General features: G+C 48.6%; 1 protein-coding gene across 1 annotated transcript in view; it reads right to left on the reverse strand.

The window, feature by feature from the left end:
• Positions 1 to 2,898: 2,898 nt before the first annotated feature.
• NTN4 (netrin 4) overlaps positions 2,899 to 21,424 on the reverse strand; it is a 52,687-nt gene continuing 34,161 nt past the window's right edge. Inside the window, exons 5-10 of the mRNA XM_074575444.1 lie at positions 20,586 to 20,774; positions 14,077 to 14,293; positions 13,170 to 13,282; positions 11,948 to 12,016; positions 10,286 to 10,456; positions 2,899 to 4,666 (exon numbers count right to left, since the gene is read on the reverse strand). Of these exons, the coding sequence (XP_074431545.1) occupies positions 4,530 to 4,666; positions 10,286 to 10,456; positions 11,948 to 12,016; positions 13,170 to 13,282; positions 14,077 to 14,293; positions 20,586 to 20,774 (896 nt within the window). The 3' untranslated portion in view covers positions 2,899 to 4,529. The remainder of the gene's footprint in view (positions 4,667 to 10,285; positions 10,457 to 11,947; positions 12,017 to 13,169; positions 13,283 to 14,076; positions 14,294 to 20,585; positions 20,775 to 21,424) is intronic.

A 21,424-nucleotide genomic window follows, 5' to 3' on the forward strand; every position in this document is an offset into this window, starting at 1 on the left:
GTTGTTTAGCCTGGAGAAGAGGAGGCTGAGGGGAGACCTTATCACCCTCAACAACTACCTGAAAGGAGGTTGTAGAGAGATGGGGGCTGACCTCTTCTCCCTGGTGACAAGTGATAGGACGAGGGGAAACGGGTTCAAGTTACGTCAGGAGAGGTTCAGATTAGATATTAGGAAACATTTTTTCACTGAAAGGGTTATTAAACATTGGAATAGGCTGCCCAGGGAGGTGGTGGATTCACCATCCCTGGAGGTGTTTAAAAAAAGGGTAGATGGGGCACTGAGGGACATGGTTTAGAAGTGGCTCTTGTCAGGGTAGGCTAAAGGTTGGACTCGATGATCTTAAAGGTCCCTTCCAACCTCAACAATTCTATGATTCTATGATTCTATGACCTCCTGGAAAGTGATGGGACATGCTGTTGGGGTCCATGGGCTGCCCAGTACCCCTATGGCCAGCTGCTGCTGCAGGAAAAGATGTGGCCAGGGCTGGTGGCGGCTTCTCCCCCGTCCCTCCTTGCACAGTTGATGTCTGTTGAGGTGGTCTGAAAAGCAAAATGCTCTTTAGCAGAATAAAAGCAGATGTTTCACCTGAACACCTCTGTCCGGTCACCTCCTAATTCCTGCTGAACAGGCTGGGCAGAAGCACCCATCCCACAGACCTTGCAGAGTCAGGGGAGCGCTCACCCCGTTTGCAAATGTTTACTTGTGAGCAATCATGTGTGTAAGGTCACCTCCCTGAAGGAGGATGTGGGACACCTCTGAGTACAGCCTCCTCCAAGCACCCAGCTTCAAGTTAGCGAAAACTAATGAGCAGATCTGGGTGGTTCATCCCACTTTCTTCCATAAGTAGCAGTGGTGTCAGAGGACAGTGGAGAAAGCTTCACTTGCACAGCAGCATATGGATTTAGCTTAGTGCCTGGTCCTGAGAACCCTCATGGCACCAGGATATGAGCTCGGAGAGATGTACCGTGGAAGGAGGGACTGAAAACTTGCTGTTGGGGCTGGGCATTCCCCTTCTCTGGACCATAACATCTGCTGCAGGTTTGGGCCATATGCAGACACACTGGCGGGGGAAATACAGTCTGCTTTGGGTCTGTGCTGTGGTGGCAACTGGCTCCAACACACCCGCTTTACCTCCTCCAACCCAGCTGTGTGTCGCCATCTGAGCGTCACTCCTGCAATGCTGACAGACAACCAGGAGCATGGGGTTTCTGGCAGCCAGCCCTAGCCCCTGTCACTGTCGCCCGGCCACTGCTTACATCTAGCCTGCATGGGAAACAGGGATGCCTCGAAGACACCGCCGTGCTTCCTTCAGTGGCAGGGTGGTACTTGCTCTTTAGGTGCAGGCGAGGCATGAGGACAGCATGGGGATGCTCTGGGGAGAGCTGCTGCAGCTCCTGGTGCCACTGTCACCACTTTGGTCCCTGAAACACTGGCACCCACCTCTGCTTTCCTCTTGCCAGGAGCAGCACAGTCCAGAGAGGGGCAGCTCAGCCTCTGGGAAGCTGCCAGCTTTGCCTCCAACAGCAGCTCTTGTCTGTAAGGCCAGAGGGTCATTTGTGGAAGAAAAGACGCTTTTGTGGATACTGCTGTGCACCCAAACCAGCTCACTGCCAACTTCATTATGATCGGGTTGGTTTTCCTGCCACTGACTTTTGTCACACAGCAGGACCGGTGAAGGCATTGCTACTCCCGGAGTTGTCAAACAACAAATCCACTATTCAGGTGGGCAGGGGAAGACATCCTATTCTTATCCATGTAACAGATGGGATTAAACAGGTAAACCAAGCAGGCTGCTTCCATGAACTCAGCTGCAAAGATTTACTGTCCGAACAAGCTTTTCTTGCTGGGAAGGGCTTGGCTGGCCATCCTGTCACATATGGACGGAGGGATATCCAGCTTGCCCTGCTCTCGGTAAGGGGATACTTCTCCTTCCAGCCAAAATTCGCTCGCAGAAATCTCTCATGGGCAGATTTGCCCTATGGAAGATAATCCCTTTCCTTCATAAAACCATCAGTGCCCAGACCCAAGGTTAGGACGGGGATCAGACAACATGCCATGAGCAGCGTCCACTACCGAAGGAAGCCATCCTGGTTCCCGGCGGTGCTTGAGTCAGCTGGGACTGCGGGCCTCTCCGCTCATACCTTCCAGCTTTCACGATGCCACGTTAACCAGCTCGCCCTGGCAAATGTAGTTTTGGTGGCATTAAAATAAAATATTTTCTATGTCAAGCAGGTAAAACCACAAAGTTTTACATCGAAATGGAGATACTGGAGGCTCTTAAGTGTCCAAGTGTTGCCACAGGAGAAGACTTTCAATGCCCTCTTCTCCTCTGCCGGGGAGCCGGCTGCTGCCCCAGTGGTCACTCATTAACCGCCTGCCCGGGGAGCTGCTGCCCACGCTGCGGGTTACGCCTCGACCCCCTGGCTGCTCATTTCTGATGCTTGACTTCACTCTGTGGTGTTTTTATAGACCTTTTGCCCCAGTGCTCGACTCCCACAGCCTTTTTTCCCCCTGCCCTTTACAGTTTCCAATGTTTCAAATGTAGGGAGCAAGCCTAATTTCCACCACGCCCGGCTTGCTTTTTGTGGGTAACTGCTGTGCAGGTCAACCATCGGGCCTGTGTGGATGCAAGGATCTGGCCAGCTTTGAAAACATTTAGGTGCAATTCCCCTTCTTCTGAGAAGAGCCTGTGATTAAGCCTCACAAAATAGAGGTGAAATGGGATTTCTGTGAGCCGCCCGCACTGCTTGGCTTTTTTCATACGGTCAATATTACTCCCCAGAAAGGAAAACATCCCCCATGGCAGCTTCTCCCTACCCATCGCCATCTTCGCTGTGCTCCTAGTGCAGGCATGAAGACTGCATTGCCAGTGGCGTAAACAGTAACAGGAGATGATGATGTTGAAATCATATTATATTTATTACATACATGAGATATAAAAACAAATTACCAAAATAGTATCATTTTTTTTTTGTGAGTCCACAGGACCTTGAAAGAAAAATACATACGTAAAGCGGATTGGTAGACTCGTGACTTTTCTGGTGTTGTATGTCTTTCTTTTTTTTCCCCTCACACTCATGAACAAAATACACTCTATGCAATGTGGTTTAAAGATGCTTTACAGAAAAGATACATTTTAGTGCTGAAAACTGCAGTAAACTGTGCTATATTCCATACTGGTGTTAATAAGGAAGTATAATGGCCGTATATATTGCAAACAATAACACAGAAGAAAACAAATAAAATGTTCGGTTTTAAATACTAACATAAAAATAAAATAAACTCCAGGCCCACCATGAATCACTGGGTTGTGATATGCGAATGCGAGTCCTTTCCGTTCTCCGCATCCACTCCTTTTCCTGCAGGCAGAGTTTTTCTCCTCTGGCAATTGCATTTTTTTGTCTCAAAGTCTCTTCTTCCTCTCATGCTGCTTGGGAAGTCTCGCTGGAGTCCTGCCCACGGGGTCCAAGTGCTGGTCTGAAGCTGGGACTTCAGTGCAAATACTTTTATCTTTCAGATTGTATCCTCAGATACTCTGAGTGGCCAGTGCCAGGCTGGCCGTTCCCTTTATACCGTTAACGCCATTCAGCCGGGGGCGGGTGTCTTCAGGAGTGCTTCTGTTTCAGGGAGGTTTTTTTTCACGTGCCGCCTTCAACCTCTTCTTTCCCCAACACAAACAGTCTTCCCACACCGTGAAGTGGCAGGCAGTAAAGTGCTTTATACGATGAAATATTTACACTAGGGCTAGGTTCATTTTTTTAACACTTCAAGGACAAAAGCTCAGAGATGCTGCACCCTCCGGAGCCGGCTCTTCTCTGTGGCCATGTGGTGGGTGGAGAGCTGGCCTCTGCCTCGCGCCGCGCTTGTGCCATGGCAGAGGGATTCGATTCACTCCAGCAGCTCCGTTCTCACCAGCACCACCAGAGAACGTAGCCCCCGAAACCTTCAGCGGGGTGACCAGGTTAAACGCACGCGGTGCTCGATTCTCTTTGACAGGTGCCATGTCCTAACCTGAGGGGGTGTTTCTAAAACGCGGTTGTCGCTGCCACCAGTGCCTGCCCACCGCTGCAGCCGTCATCTTCCCCACAGCATCCTCATGGAGCCTCTGGAAGTCACTCAGGATCCATGCTGGTGGCACTGGCAGCAGTGTTTTGCTTCTCAGCTGTAGCTCACAGGCATACCTTCCCTCTCTAAGGTGGCAATTTAGTCTGGGGCAACCAGTGGCTTCATCATTTCACTCGAGTTGCTCCAACATCTCACTGGAGCAAGACAAGTGTCTGCCCTTCCTCTTGTTTCCCTCAACGTAGTGATGAGCTGGGCTCAGGTGAGCCCCTGGCAAGGAAGCTACAGGTGAGTGAGTGAACATTGGCCAGGAAGGGTTAAATCAGACAGCGCTTACAACTCCGAATGCCTCGCTACAGGTTTTGGCACTATTTTCTTACATTCCAGTTTTCATCCTAGAGGTCTTCTCTCTGTGAAGGCTGTTGCATTTTGTGCATAAAGAAATGCCCTTAGGCGCTCACGCACCTCTAGTTGCAGTCTCTTTTCAAAATCTCCAGGACCTTTCTTCCGAGAGCCGACTTCCACTGATGGACAAAACTTTTCATGTTGACGACGAGTCTGCCCGTTCGGACGTCCTCGTGTCCTGCCACAAGGTACTCCAAGCCTGCAAACCAGCAAAGTGGTCAGGAACTGCACAGCACTATGCTCAAGAGGCCTATTGACACTGAAAACTCAACCTGGATATCTAGTAGCATTTAAAAAAAACACACGAAGAAATATTTATACGTACTGATTCTCTCATATATCTGTATATCTATACCTCTATCTGTATCTATGGAAAAATGATCTCTGTGGCCTATCTGTCAGTGACATGCAGCATACAAACTTTGCTTTGGGGGGCTTCTAAATATGAATGGAAGCTGAGGTCTGGGGCTGCACTACAAGTTTTTATACTTTGTTTGTGAACTGCTATTACCTTCATTTGGCAGCCACCTGCCTCATGCCTCCCTGAATATACCTTGGCCTGGAAATGGGTCAGTTCAGCATGTTCCAGCAATGACAGTGCAGGATGGCCCAGTGCTGGTGTCTTGCTCAAAATGGCCAGTGCCCCCTTGCAGGCAAAGGCACGCCGGACTCTGACGAGAGGCAATACTAGGTTTGCCAGCGCGAGCACCCCAGAAGAGCCCGAGGCGGTGGCAGTCACACTTAAAAGAGCTGCATCAACTTCCGCCTCCGCCAGATGTTTTAGAGACATGACAGCAGCAGCATCTGGTGAAGCCTTGCCTGGTGTCCAGAAGCTGCCAGAAAGGGTTGGAGCACAGTCCCGCAGCGCCCCACCACAGGGCTCGCCCCAGGCATCCAGATCTCAGCTTGGCTTTCGGGGGATGACTCAAAGAGTGCTTGGAGCCAGGCAATAACTGCTAAGCGGGGGAATGGAGCGAGACCTTTGGCTTGAATTAGCTAAAGAAAAACTGCCACAGACCCGATTTCCGAAGGGCAGACTTTAGCCTGTTTAGGAGCATGGTCGAGAGTGTCCCTTGGGAGGCAGTGTTGAAGAGCAAAGGTGCCCAGGAAGGCTGGTCATACTTCAAGCAGGTGCTCTTAGAAGCACAGGAGAAGGCCATCCCCATGTCTCGAAAAACGAGCTGACGGGGAAGAAGACCAGCCTGGCTAAATAGAGAGCTTTGGCTGGACCTCAGGAAAAAAAGGAAAGCTTACATTCTCTGGAAAAAGGGATTGGCAACTTATGAGGATTATCAAGATATAACAAAGCTATATAGGGGGAAAATTAGAAGGGCCAAAGCTCAATCAGAACTCAGCTTGGCCACTGCAGTTAAAGACAATAAGAAGAGATTCTTTCAGTATATCAATAGAAAAAGGAAGACTAGGGAAAATGTAGGCCTACTGATGAATGAGATGGGTGCCCTAGTGGTGGAAGACACAGAGAAGGCAGAGCTACTGAATGCCTTCTTTTCTTCGGTCTTCACTGCTAAAGCTGCCTCTCACGAATCCCATACCCTGGAGGCAAGGGGGAAGGTCTGGAGAGAGGAAGATTTTCCCTTAGTTGAGGAGGACCGGGTCAGAGACCACTTGGCCAAGCTGGACATTCATAAATCCATGGGCCCTGATGGGGTGCACCCGCGAGTGCTGAGAGAGCTGGCAGATGTTATCGCTAGACCACTCTCCATCGTCTTTGAAAGGTCATGGGGAACAGGAGAGGTGCCTGAGGACTGGGGGAAGGCTGACATCACTCCAATCTTCAAAAAAGGCAAGAAGGAGGAGCCAGGGAACTACAGGCCGGTTAGTCTCACCTCTGTCCCTGGGAAGGTAATGGAGCGACTCATTCTGGATGTCATCTCCAAACACGTAGAGGAACAGGAAGTTATTGGAAGTGGTCAACATGGATTTACCAAGGGCAAATCATGCCTGACCAATCTGATAGCTTTCTATGATGTTATAACGGGTTGGCTGGATGAGGGGAGAGCTGTAGATGTCATCTACCTTGACTTTAGCAAGGTTTTTGACAGTGTCTCCCACAACATCCTCATTAGGAAGCTGAGGAAGTATGGGCTAGATGAGGTGACGGTGAGGTGGATCGAGAGCTGGCTGTGTGACAGAACTCAGAGGGTTGTGATCAGCGGCACAGAGTCTAGTTGGAGGCCTGTAACGAGTGGTGTCCCTCAGGGGCAATACTCGGTCCAATTTTGTTCAGTATATTCATTAATGACTTGGATGATGGGACAGAGTGTATCCTCAGCAAGTTTGCTGATGATACCAAGCTGGGAGGGGTGGCCGACACTCCAGAGGGCCGTGCTGCCATCCAGTGTGACCTGGACAGGCTGGAGAGCTGGGCAGAGAAGAACCTAATGAGGTTCAACAAAAGCAAGTGCAAGGTCCTCCACCTGGGGAGGAAGAATGCTAAGTACCAGTATAGATTAGGGGTGGACCTGCTGGGAAGTAGTTCTGAGGAGAAGGATCTGGGGGTCCTGGTAGACAGTAAATTATCCATGAGCCAGCAGTGTGCCCTTGTTGCCAAAAAGGCCAATGGAATCCTGGGCTGCATAGGGAAGAGTGTGGCCAGTAGGTCAAAGGAGGTCATTCTCCCCCTCTACTCTGCACTGGTGAGGCCACAACTGGAATACTGCATCCAGTTTTGGGCTCCCCAGTTCAAGAGGGACAGGGAACTACTGGAGCAGGTCCAGCGTAGGTCAACCAAGATGATTATGGGACTGGAGCACCTCCCTTATGAGGAAAGGCTGAGAGAGCTGGGACTCTTTAGCCTGGAGAAGAGAAGGCTGAGGGGAGACCTTATTATGGCATACAAGTATCTAAAGGGTGGGCTGAAGGAGGATGGTGCCAGACACTTTTCATTGGTTCCCAGTGACAGGACGAGGGGCAATGGGCACAAGTTGGAACATAGGAAGTTCCGTTCAAATACACGGAAAAACTTCTTTACAGTGAGGGTGACAGAGCACTGGAACAGGCTGCCCAGGGAGGCTGTGAAGTCCCCTTCTCTGGAGATTTTCAAGACCCGCCTGGATGCAGTCCTGAGTAATGTGCTCTAGGCAATCCTGCTCTAGCAGGGGAGTTAGACTAGATGATCTCTAGAGGTCCCCTCCAACTCTGAAGTTTCTGTGATTCTGTGATTCTGTGACCCCAACAGCCTAAATGGGCCACAAACATTACATAAATTGGTATAAGATGGAGAATAATTCCTCCCGTAGCAGGAGGAGCTCCCTGCCAGGGCCAGCATCCTGCTGCAGCACGCTTAGGGTACGGCAAGCATAAGACCTTCCCTGTACACCCTCCTCCCTGCGCTGGTCCAGGGAGCACCACATGGTGGTACAAAGAAGCCTGGGGGTGATGGGTCTCCCCCAGCACTCTCAGTCACCCCTCTGTGTCCCGGCCACAGCAGGGAGTCTGCTCATGTTTGCTTGGATTTTCATTTTATGGTTCAGAATAAAAGGAGAGTGTCCCCTAGTTAAAGGTCAAGCATGTTTTTCTTTAATTCAGTACAATTTGTTATCTACTTCATCTGAGTTTTTGGGCACACACATCCTCTCTTCTGCCAAGTAAACACAGGATATGTGTATGGCAGTATCACCCGTTGTAAGACATTTGTTTTGGTCATGTCAAGCCAATGTCATAAACATCACTCTTCAGGGGTTCCCAAATCTATCTCCCTTGAGAGAGGAATGTGGCATGCACCCTCAGAGAGCAGGCAGATATTGCTGTGGTTGCTGATGCAGTAGGGCTTTCTAGGTTTTCAACCAGACGTTACAGAAAGGTAACAACAAAAGGAATCAAATGACCGAGATGCCACAAGCCAGGACTTGAGGCTGTGAGTTTTGCCCTGCATCGCTGGCAGGCAGCTCTCTGCGTATTTGTGTCTGTGCTTGGCAGAGACGAGGAGGGGAAGGGGCTTCTGAGTCCTTTAAACCTTTCAGCTCAGTGTCCCCCCAGAAGTCCAGCTTGCCTCTGTGGGTGCATGCACAGGGGAAGGTGTGCAAGGGTAGTGAATATCCTCTCACGGGAACATAAGCACATTCATCATCTGAAAACAGCCCGTGGAGATTTGATAAATGGAGTTTCCATTATAGCTGTATGTCAGGAAATTGTTTTATGTCAGCTTGGCTTTTTATCGGGCTGCTGTTGGTTTATTCATCTGGAGGCCAGAAGCTCTTACTCAGAGAGAGGGTTTAATCTGCTAGTATACTATCGCTGACCATCCAGAAATGAATGTGGTAGCTAAAGAAAATGAAATCTTAAAAAACATTTGTGATCTTTTTTTTTTTCCGCTTTGAAATGACTGAATCTTAAAGATGAACTCAGATGATGTTTTCAAGTTTCTTGTTAGGACCAAACTTCACAACTTCTTTCCAACATGAAAGCTGAGATTAATTTATACTCATGAGACTCCAGCAGCTGCATTTCAAGAAAACACTAAGCTTTGCAGTGTAAATCATGAGAGCTGGCAAGGGGGTAACACCTGATGGGTCAGATGCCTGGATTGTCCCTAAAGACAATTGCACTTCCACCCTTCCACTGATGTCCAAGGGATCTTCTGTGATTACTGCTGTCTTTTCCTCTGCTGGGGAAAATCAGTGAAGCTCCTCTGAATCAGGTGCGGGGCTGCCCTGCACAATCAATGTCTGACAGCTTCCACAGCATTCCTCCAGGTTCATATTAAGACTTTCTTGCTTGCGCTTGCATTGCGTATGGAAAAATAAACCAGCTGTATCTATTTAATTATAGAGTTATGGTGCTTTACCAATATCCAAAGTCTTACTGTGCTTAAACAGTAAAGTCCTGCCTAATGCTGCTGATTCATCCGACCCTTGCACCTGACAAGGCTTCCTGACTACAGCTGTGCTATCACGGCAGCTTGCCTTCAAAGCCAAAGACAGTCCCTCCGGTGGAGATGAAAGAAGACTGCAAACACCTCATCAATGAGTAACCTTTCTTGTTTGTGATCCAGCCTCACAGACAGCCCTTTCCCCCCAAGTAAGTTCCTAGTGCTGCACACGTAAGGGACCTCTCAGCACCGAAGGCGACGTTTCGATCGGTGATTTCCAAGTGAAGTGTGCGCCTCACGAAAAGAAAACCCTTTGTCTGAATGAGTTGGTAACTGTCGGTTTATCTCGGACTTGTAAAGAAAGGTGTGTCAGCTGGAGCTTAGTTTTGTTCTATTGAAGAAACCCGATTCTGCACCTCCTCGTCCGCACCAGAGACTGCATGTGCAGTTTAGCCACCACTGGTTATACTCCATTTCAGTCAAAGATGAGAAAAAACTGTGAAGCCAAAACCACCCTCTCACTGCATAAGGGAATCTCTTCCAAATCTTGTAGATGCAAATTAGTATTACTTTCAAAGAGACATCTTCCCTTGAGTGTAGATTAGAACTCCAGTACAATATCATGACTCAAATTAGATTTAAATGCATTTTTATGGATTCAAATTAGCATTAGTTTTGAAAAGATACGTAACGTGGCCATGGTGTGACCTCTGCCTGGGAACAGACTAAGACTGGTAAAGATGTAAGACTGTCATTAAGCTTCAAAAAGAGAATCCTATGTTTGAAAGTCTATAGAATGAACCAAGTCTTTATCTAAAAAAATCCAAATTTGATGAAGATTGCTGTTGGAATACAAATGAAGTAACAGCTAGTAATTTAATCAACACTGGGCTGTAATCTCAGCTCATTGGCATGAGGGGATCAAGGGGTGGGAATGAAATCTGTGTAAATGTGGTGGAGATGTACCGCTCAGGGATTCAAACCTACCGGGATTGAGGATGGGACAAGTGCAGCCTCTGTTAGTCCAGGATTCAGGGTAGAGTGTCCTCTTGCCCCGGAGGATCTTCAGCTTTGTAGATTTCAAGACTTTCTTGATCTTCACATTGACTTCTGCATGGGAGCCTTTGTCATGAGCTGACAAGATCTTTGTCTTGATCACTGGGAAGACACAAATTCAAACCCAGGAATATATCAACTACTTACAAGTCTTTTTTGTTTGCTTCCGTTTTTTTTGGTCTAATGCAGGTGTCTGGGCAAAGCATTAAGGACAATTACTTCGTTACAGTAGAGTCAGCCCAATGCTCCTTGCCCGGGAGCCCGGGGTCAGCGCAGCTGCCGGGGGAGCACATACGTTTCCATACCCCTGGGCAGGAACGCTGCTGGTTGGTTTGGCCACAGCCCCTAGACCTGCCACGCTGGACCTCAGTAGAAGAGGTCCAATGACCTGATTTTCAGGTCATTTTTTGAGGCTTAGGGCTCAGGTCCCACACATGAGCCTCCCCCCGACTGTGCCGATGCCGTGTAGGTATCACCGTATGGTGGTGCTTTATTCAGTGCTGAACATTAGGAAGCTCAGGGAAAGCTCTCCTCCTACAGTAGGAGGTCTCCTGAAGCTCATGATGAGCCCCATAATTCACCTGTCTCTCCAGTTTAGCTGACACCTTTGCATGTTGAGTGATGAAAGGGTGGGAAGCCTGAGTGCACTTTAGATAAGATTTATGAACTTGGGGGTTTTGTGACTTTTTTTTTTTTTTTTTATTTCTTATCTTTTGCAAGATTAAACATGGTCGCTATCGCAGCCAGGGAGCAAAGCAAAGCAGAATCAGATTTTTTCCTAATATCGCTAAGCCAGGGCTATATTTCAACAGCTGGCGGCACCTTGAACTTCCCTTTGTGGGTCGCTCCACCGCCTGCAGAGGTAGGGGTTATCTCTCTGTGCATTTTCAACTTCAGTGCGAGACGAAGCAGGTGCAAGAGACCCCTGGAAGACTGTGAAGGAAGGGAGTGCTCCACAGAGCATTCCTTGCTCTGCTGTGGTATGAAGGAGGCGGTTCACTGGCACACACCGGAGAGGTCTTGGGAAACAAAGCGCCTCCTCTCATTCATTTAAACCCAAAAGGCACATAGACAATATACATCCCCCCATTGCAACAGCTGAACTTTGTTGACAGGGGGAAGGCTTCAGTAGCTGCCAGAGACACTTCCTCCATGTCCTGGCTTGTGTGGTGGTCACTGTCCCTCCTTACCTGCAGTGTAATTCAGATTTAGCGATTTCTAGACCATTCTTGGGACATCTGGTCCACAGATAGAGTTTTAGTGACCTGTTTTTGTTAATGGTGCTTTCCACTCTGTCTGGGACCTAGACAACCTCTTAGGGACCCTTCCAGCTCTTGTCCTCCCAATGATTTCGGCACAAGAGTATTTTGGTAGCAAGAGAGGTGGGTAACAGAGCAAGACGCTTCACCCACCTTGACTTGGCACCACGTTACCTATATATTTTGGAAAGGTCAAAGACCCGTGCCCAGGCTAAGTAGCCCCTGGGTTTGCAGCGATGGAGCAGTGCACACAGCAGCACCTCCCACGCTTTGCGCTCTTGCGCTGCCTCGCAGCACCTCCCTTTACGCCCCTGCCACCTCACCCGAAACTCACCGTAGGTGTACTTCATCCCGCAGAAGACCTTGGGATTCCCTAAAACTTGCTCTTTACATTCGCATTTACCTGGGGAAACAGAAGGAAGCAAACAGGTGTGGATTGTGCTTAAAAGACGGGAGCCTGCGTGCGGAGAGCCTGGAACCTGCCAGAGGTTTTCATGTGGTCCAAAAGCCCCATGCAAAAAAACCCTCTATTTTCAGATCCAGGCTGAATATGCAATCTTAGTCCAAGGGCAGTTATTCCTTGTTTACAATTTGAAGCGAAGGGAAACAAAGGCCTTATTATTTTGCCTCGGGATGCAAATAACACGCGTGTCTTTGCCCGCGGTATTTTCCACACCGTAATGTCCCAGACAAAATTTTAAAAGGAAATGTTGCAGAGGTTAAGGCAGATTAATGACTTCCGTGATCTTAGAACAAAGAATAACATGATATACTTATTTACGTTTAAAATGAAGTTGTCCAGACAAACGACGGAGCTTTCCCCTCAATTAACTCAATTATTGTATCTTTGCGATTTTATTATGCCGCTTTCTGAAAGCGCAGGAAATGACGCCTGCCTGCTTGCATGCAGCCATTGCAAGGGAGGACGGGCTGACGCTGCGCCGCGGGGACAAACTGCCTCGCAGCATCCTCACGCAGCACCCGCCGCCTCCAGACTAGCGGGGGGGAAATAACAAACAACCATGGCTGAAATGCGAGGCAATCTCGAATTGCATCATAAGCTGCAACTGATGCCAAAAATTGTTGTGGGTATCGGGGAAATTTGGAAATTTCCAATTCCCTGCCTGTGAAGTGGCAAAAGCCACCCTCTAAATAACGTTGCTAGTTTGTCCAACATGTAGGAGTTCTAGTGAATACAAAACCACATTTAAATCATGAAAATAAAGAGAGTGTTCAGCCTTGAAATTCAGAGCTGGGGCTGCAAACTCAGGCAGGCAACTCTTGCCTCACCGACAGCTAAAGGCTGGGTGCCGGCTTGCAGCACGGAGCATCTCCCTACGGAGTTTGCCCGTCCTCACATTGGTGGGATGAGCTGTACGGCTCCTCCGGCTCGTGGAGGGGAAGGAGGTGGTCACACGGGACATTAACGGGGGAACGTCCTTTCCCTCCTGCAACTGCCAGGGCACTAATTACAAGGCAGTGCAGAAGACTGTATCCACACTGGCTGCTGGCAGGAGGGATGGGGCAGGGAAACACATGAGAAGCCATCGTCCTACCGGAGTGCCGGAGCGCCGAGAAGCCCTGCTCGTCCTCCCAGTCCCAAGCAGGCTCGCTCTCGTTGAGCACTGCCTGGAAAGGAGGTGCTTCGTTGTGCCAGGTCACATCCGAGCTGTTGGGGGGAAAGAGAGATGGTCAGCCTTCCTCCTGGAGCTGGCAGAAAGCTGGGCCACAGCCAACCCATCCTCTGGGCACAATGTGACTGGACATCTTGGTGGTGTTAAACGCAAGGGTCAGTTTTGGAACGTGAACAAACAGGTTGACTGTTGCCAGAGTGGGTCATGAATCCATTTCAGGTTTAAAATGCATTATAGGGATTTATATATGGCAGGGGGGTTGGAACTAGATGATCTTTAAGGTCCCTTCTGACCTGAACCATTCCATGATTCTATATGCTATAAATATCCCCAGCATGGTAAAAAAAAAAGCAACACATAAGATCCAGAGAGTGGGGTATTATTAAAATGTGCTGTCTTCTAAAAGTCAGAGACTGACTCTAAGTCCAGCGCAGTCAATGCAAGCTGAGTTGCAACAGCAACAAGATTAACCCTTTGGTCTCCTCTCACTCGGATCTCCCCGAGACTCACATTTTGCTCATGGAGAGGAAGGAAGCAATGATGAAGGTTGTGGGAACTCTCCCACGCATTAACATCAGCACCAAGAGCCAATAATCCCACCTGGCTGGCGCCCTGCCACGGTGTGCCAGGCACCCAGGTGAACTGCAGCCTCAGCTCCCGCCCCATCCCCAATTCCTGACCCTACCAAACCTCAAATATTTTATACAATGGATATTTTTCAGACCACTTGCCACGCATCAATCGGGTCGGAGCAGTGCCTTCCCTGGGATGGAGGTCACGGGGGGATTGCTGAGACTGGAGGGGGGTGGCTGGGACGCCCCCAACTCACCTGCTGCTGTGGCAGTCGCCGGTGCGGGGGTCGCAGCTGCGGGCGCAGTCGCAGGGGCGGCAGCCGTAGGCACCGAAGCCCCAGTAGCCGGGGAGGCAGTGGTCGCAGCGGGGCCCTGCCACGCCAGGCTTGCAGGGACAGTCACCGGTGCTGGGGTCGCAGAAGGTGCGGGGGCCCAGGGGGAGCGTGGCCGATCCCAGGGGGTGGCAGGAGCAGGCTGCGGGGGACATTGTGGGGGAAGAGTGTGTGAGTGCAAAAGCTCTACGGGACGAAGGCGCAGGAGATGCCTGCAAAACCACCGCTCTGCCTAGGGACAATGATGTTTCTGGGCTTTTTTTCCCTCTTGCTTATACAAATCTGACCAGAATTGCCCTTTAGAAACTTTAACTTTTGTGAAGTATCTTAATTAGTCAACTTACCCTGGTTTCACATTATGTTTTGCCAAACAGGCCTTTATTACTATCCCTATAGCATCTGGACTCCAATCCAGCCAAGTACCCAGGGATGTGCCTGGCTCTGTGGTAGATGTTTAAGTAGTTGTGGAATCAGGGTCGAGGTGCTTCCTTGCAAAAAATGGATCAGAGCGCAACTGCTTTCTAAAGTAGTAACAGCTGCCTTGCTGCCAGGAGGTTAAAAAACCCCTCAGAATGGTTATTTTAATTAAAATGGAGGCTGAGCAAAAGGTACCCCTCTGCCTCTTGTCTGATTTTCTTCTAAAGCCATCATTTCAAAACATTACGAAATGAACGAGGCCACGGATGGCTCAGAGATGCAGAGATTTATACTTCGGGACACGGGTTTGCAGAGTGCATGTCAGAAACACCGGCTGCTCTTTTTTCCTCCCCCCCCAACAGCCCGTTGCAGCAGAACGATGCCCTGGAAGCATACTGGGACACTCTGGGAGAAATGGTCATTCTCACACATCAGGAAGGATGCCCTAAAATAGGCGGTGTGAAATTTTCCTTACCTACTTCTTAGGATTTTTCTTTTGCGTAAATGGAATTTGTGTCTGTTGCAAGACTACGATCTTTTTTCCCCCAAAGATGTTAATCTTTTCAAAGATCAGAAATACAGTTATCAAAAGCGTGAGTGAAACCTCTGGCCATCTGGCCTGGCCAGCTGGCAATGCGGTGCCCCGCAGGACCAGTAGCCGGGTGACTCGTGCTCTCCTTCCCTCAGGGTTTGGCTCTCTGACCAGGACGTGTTACGGTCAGCCTTGTGCATTATAGCAAAGGAATCCCTGCTGACAGACCTTTGTCTAAAACTCCATTTACATAAAAATTTCATTCGGAGAGAAAATTTTCACCAAATTCTAATATGAATATTTTTATCTTGCAGCTGTGAAGGCAATAGAGCAGCAAAGCCATTGCATGCAACACAACCTTTCTTTCTCTTAAAATACTTATCGCTGCATACGTATATTTAATTTTGCTCTGACAACATTTTTGTGGTTTCAAGGATTTGACATACCTGGAGTGTCGTTTCAAAATATTAAAGGATAGATTAATATTGGCAGTTAACTTAGAGGCGACTACGATTCCAAAATCCTTGCCAAAGTAATCCCCAAATTTTCCCCGCCCTTTCGATTCCCAAACAAATATAATTATATAAAATTAAAAGATTAGAAAGCCTCTCCACAAACTGCATAACTAGCTGCAGGCAGTGACCTCCTTTAATAGCATAGTTTTCAACGGCGCTCACCGAGACTCGCATACCTTTCTCCTGAAGTCTGTGAAGTGTTTTACACCTGACACATGTAGCCAAATGCTCTCTTTTCTGACTAGATGCGGTGGGTATTTCTGGCATTCCTCAGCCCCTTCAGGGGAAATATCAAGCACTTAAAGCTCTTCTATTCTCCTGCAGTCAGTGAGCTAAACCCACTGCTCAGAGAGTTTCAGAGGGTCCCGTTTCGGTTGGGTTTCAGCTGAGTTTTACACCCAACCCTATTGGGGTTGGAGGTTTTTTATGTTTTAGACAATGCTTTCGCACATTTTTTTTTCCTAATGGAAAATTTAATGGCAGTGGCAACACCATGGTGAGGCAAGAATATGAAATCTACAAAAGCTATTTTGAAAAGTACAGCAGCAAGCTCATAGGCAATTCAAATGGCAATTAAAAACAAGAATGCAGTTGGCTATACCTTTTAATAAAAGCTACAAAGCGATGTGTTGTAAGCGTTGGTCATTTCTACAAGGGCTGTGCACTCACGTCCATGGACCCTGTCCTTTCTGGGTGCTCCTCTGTGAGCTACCAAAGCACCTACTTGCTTTCCAATGGCAGCCGGTCAATTGAAGCTTTTTGGTGTTGCACCTTGGCTGGAGGCCCAAGATGACACTAGAGTGGCGTTTATCTGGGTGCTCTGGGTGGCAAATGTACAACACGGTAAACGTTTGTGATGTGCTGCAGTGGCAATGTGCTGAGCAATGCAGAGACATAAAGGGCAGCCCATCACTACACACCAAGCACAGAAATGAGATTCTGGAGCTCAAATGTGAGTGTGTAGTACCGGCTTTGAAAGAAATGTATGAAAATAGGACGAAGTGCTTCTATACCATGGCAATGGCAGGAAGAAAAGGACTGCAGGACAGATTGTACAACATTTTGGCAGCTGCAGCTACTGCTCCCTCACGGGCTGCTGTGCTGAGTGTTGGGTTTAGACCCGGTTTTCCTCTTTCCACCCAATCTGCACCTCACTGTAGCACAGGTAGTAGGAGACCCACCTCCGGCAAGGTGAGAGGAGCAGCCGCGCAGCAGATAAAGCAGCTACAGACAGTGTTGGATGTCACTTTGTGGTGGATACGCAGGCGCAGAGCGTGAGACTTCGGGACAGTGCCTCTCTCATGTGCCGTGGGGAGGCTGGGGGTTTCCATGGCCAAGGGAGCTCCAGCGGGAGAAGGACTGGCTGGGCACCACTAGCCTGGGACCAAGAGAAACCTTCCACAAGCTTGATCTTTTTCCTTTCTTTTTGATTTGTAAGCAGCATCGTTAAAATGCCAATTTACAACCCTGTACTACGTACCAATATTTTGCATGGGACTTTACATGTACATACGGATTAACAACCTCCCGTCCCAGTGTTGCATCTGCTGACTGGGATCGAAACCCAGTGAGCGGGACTCCAGCGGGGCTGGATTTCCCCACCTGGGATCGATGATACTGTTGTGTTTTCTTCAGCTGCCAGCTAACCTTTGGAAATTACAAATATTTACCCTCAAAAACCTACAGTTGAAAAGCAAAAATAAACTCGGCAATTATAAAACCTGATTTATTGTCTGCAATTATACTGTAGTTGAGGCTTAAAAATTCATGAGGGGTGTAAAGAAACGGACCGATAGGTATGGCGGGGGGAAAGAGTCATCAGATTGCTGTTTTAAACGGTAGAACGTCTCGTTTTATCGGGTACACACCTACTCCTGAGCAAATATTATATACACTCTTTGCCTACAAGAATCTTTAAAGTATCCTTAAAGATTATGGCTTAACAACTCCTTTATTTGCTTTGACCTTGGCATTTTTAAATTTTCAATGCTACCCCGCGGTTGAGCAATAATGGTGCCTTGAGCCAGAAGGCAAGCAGGCAACGCTGTGGCCTTCCCAGAAAAAATAACAGGACACCACGCACATCCCTTGTTACTGCAGACCATGGCACGGTCCTTGGAAACGTGCCAGGCATAGGCTGTAATCGGTCTTATATAATTTAATTTAACAGTCATTAGCCATTTGCTACGGCCCTGCAAGCGTTCGGGCTCCCCTGCGAGATGCCGGGTCCCCGGGTACATGGAGAAGCCCCGGCAGCAGGAGACCAGGAGGAAAACGGTGAAGGGTTCTTAGGGAGGAGAGAGTTTGTGAGGGTTTGTGTTATAATACATGTTTTTGTAGCAATAAGGCCCCTGAAAGGAAAGCATTCAGACAATCCCAACATTTTTGTGGAACCCAGTTTATGCCGCGGAAAGTTGTCTCCCTGAGATGTTGAGTACTTCATGCTCTGTAATTTATAAATACCAAAAAAAAATAAAATAGAGCAACAAAGTAGATGTACTTAATGCAGAAGGTAAATAAACGTAGACTTTTTCTCACTGTACTCAAGGCTGTCTTACAGTTCTTGTCAAACATATGTTATCTTTGGCCTTTAAACACCAGAGTTCATGAATACATAGTGGTCCATAAAGAGGCTGGATTGTTGCATTAAAGAATAACAGAAACAAATTTATAGTCTTTATGTCAGGCACACTTTTGGGGGGGGGGGGGGGGGGAAGTGGGAAGTGGAATGCCATGAGCTAGTGATTTAGAGATGAATGCAGAAATCCAAGAGGACTGAGCACCGTCACACGTCAACAAAAATACCCATTAATCATCTCATCTCCACAGCTTCCTCCGGCCCAGAAGGGCTGGGAGAAACTTTTTAATCAAGTCCCCTGGGATTTGGCTAACATATAGCTAATGACATGATGTAATGCCTGACCTCATTAGCGCTGGTCTGACTTGCACACAGGCATGCGCACACTGTTGGCAGCCTTCCCTTTGAGCCATGGCTGTTTTGCAGCGATATGTCCCAAGACCTCTGTTTCCATCTGGTTTTGCAAGGCTCTGTGCTGGCCGGCCCAGGATATGCATCCCTGGAAGTGTTCAAGGCCAGGCTGGATGGGGCTTTGAGCCTCCTGGTCTAGTGGGAGGTGTCCCTGCCCATGGCAGGGGGGCTGGAACCAGATGATCTTTAAGGTCCCTTCTAACCCAAACCATTCTATGATTCTATCACTTCATCTCAGACCCTCCAAACAGCCACAGGATTTAGACTGAGCGTTTTGGCACCAGGAAAACGCTATGATGGGTCCATTGTGAAACTCCACCTCCTTGATGGACTGCACGAGACATCGGAGGAGATGGCGGACACTTCTACCACCTCCAATGTGAAGGGTGTTATTTTCAGTTGTTCAGAAGACTACACTCAAATCAGTGCCAAAGCTTGACTTGGCTTCAGTGGCCTCAGAAAAGTGCGTGCTCTTCCCTGATGGGAACTGGCACACAAAGAGCATCAGGAATTACAATCCTAGCAAAGGAGCACAACCCCAGTAAAAGTGCATTTCGGAGCTTGACAATCCCATACAGAATTTATTTCAGTCTTTCGTCCTGCATTATCTACCTGGAGTCACCTAATGCAGTTTTTTTTTTTTTTAAATCATCAAGGCTGAATCCATGGGTGTTAAAAAAAGCTCCTCAGACCCCTGCTTTGGATTTAAGTGCAAGATTTAAACCTGGTTTTTTACTAATCAGACCCCAAAACAAAAGTTTATTGTATAAGTTGTGTCAGTAATTATGGAGGGAAACTATCTGATGTTTCAGAGAAGGAGACTTGGGACTTCAATGTGCACAAGTAGGTAAAGGAGCTTTAAAAAGTCGTTAAATTCACTGTTTAAAAAAACAAATTTGTGTACATACTACAGCAGTGAAATAATTATTTACACAAGTAATGGAGAACTGTGGTCAATTCTGTTTTCATAAAGAGAATTAGGGTTGTAAAACAGGCGGTTCAGCTGTTGCTGCTCCTCCTCGCAACAAGCGAAAGGTGGAGAGGAGGAGGGCTTCTGCGACAGGCTGGCGGGGACACTGGGGACACCGGGAGTCTCACAAGGATGATGCACAGCAAGGGAGTGGGACAAAAGTCTTCTCCTTTGGAGGGTACTTCTCCTTTGGAGGTGAGAGATATGCTCGGGGCCCCCGCAGATGACACAAGCAGGGTGTTAGCTGGACTTTTTTTCTGCCACCCATGAGGGTCCTCTTCTAGATTTGGGGTCAGTGAGGAGAAATCTGGTGAAACTGGTGGGTGGCTGCAGAGCAGAGAGCATGCCAGCACCCTATATTTAGCTGACCAGAGTAACGAGCTCAGCCCAGTTTGGGGATCCGGAGTCCCCCGCGGTGAGTCACCATTGCTCACTGGGGTCCCTGGGGAGCGTGGCTTTTGGATCGCTGCTTTTGCTTGGGAAATATTTAATTTCACATGTGGCCAAGTCATTGCTTTTGGCCGGGCCTCCTCGCTGTCACGCCTTCTGGAATATCACTTAACTCGTGTTCCCATCTCTCCCCCCGTACCCACCTGCTGCTGCTGTGAACACGTACTGGTGGGCGATGCTATTTATCAGCTGCACCCCTGTCAGCTGAGGCACCCCACTTCTGAGGTTGCAGCAAGCACCAAACAAGGAGAGCATGCAAACATGATGCAGCTTTTGCCCTCCAAAAATAGCAGGAGAAAGTTAATGACTCATCTCTCTTCCCCTGCCTCCAAGCTACAGGAGATTTGCCTCGGGATAGATTTGTCAGCAGCATCTGCAAGGTTTTGCCCTGCAAACCGCACCGTTGCTTTTTGCAAACAGCATCAAAAAGGGAATTCAAAGAGCTGCCTGTCCTTCACTGAAGCAAGAAGATTGCTTCAAGGAGGGGCAGGAAGCTCTCACCTTTTCTTTGCCACCCTGCCACTTGAGAAGCATTTTACAAGTAAAAGATCGCTGACTTACGTTTGCAGGCATCCGGGGCAGAGAAAGGCTTCCTGAGGTCCCGGTAGAAGCCCGGCTTGCAGCGCTGGCAGTGCTGCCCTTCCGTGTTGTGCTGACAGTTGTCACAGACACCGCCGCTGCGATTGCCCGATGCCAGCCACGCATCCATGTCAAAATGACAAGTGTCGGCATGCCCATTACACTTGCACGCTGAGACAAGGCCAAGGGGAACAGAAAGACTCATTAAGGCAGTGAAAGATGCTGATTTATGAAAAAGAGACACAAAACTCCAAACCATGTTTTGGAATGGGAGACCTGACCTATGAACCTGTTATTCATTCAAATGCATCAAGTATCATCACATTTTCATCCACACTTCCCAACCTCTAGAGGCGACATTTAAAAAAACATAATTTCTTTATCTCTTTTTATTCCCAGCATGGGTTTCCCGGTACAAGGACAGCAGCATGGTCAGGTTGGCGCAGGGAGAGCTCCCACTGGTCCTGTTGGGGCAGGATCCTTCCCTCCCTGCTTTAGAAATCAGCAGTGCCCTGTACAGCATCTGCCGTGTGGGTGCTGTCAGGATGCTCCTTGCATCTGAGGAGGGAAAAGGCAGACGGAGGAGAGGTGTGTGAGAGAGGGCGAGCATCCCCCTTTCCCTGCGCAGGCAGTGGAGTAAAGTCTGGATGCCCACATGCCTGAAGTCAGGGGCCAAGTGAGATGTGTTCCAAGCCCTGCTCATCAAATGCTGCTGGTGGAAACAGGGATTCACTGTCATTCCCTTGGGGAACATCCATACGGCAGTGAGTATGACCACAGCCTCCATAGGCAGGCTGACACTAGCTTAAGTGTTGAGAGCA

The sequence above is a fragment of the Larus michahellis genome, chromosome 1 (assembly GCF_964199755.1).
Source record: "Larus michahellis chromosome 1, bLarMic1.1, whole genome shotgun sequence".
Lineage (NCBI taxonomy): Eukaryota > Metazoa > Chordata > Aves > Charadriiformes > Laridae > Larus > Larus michahellis.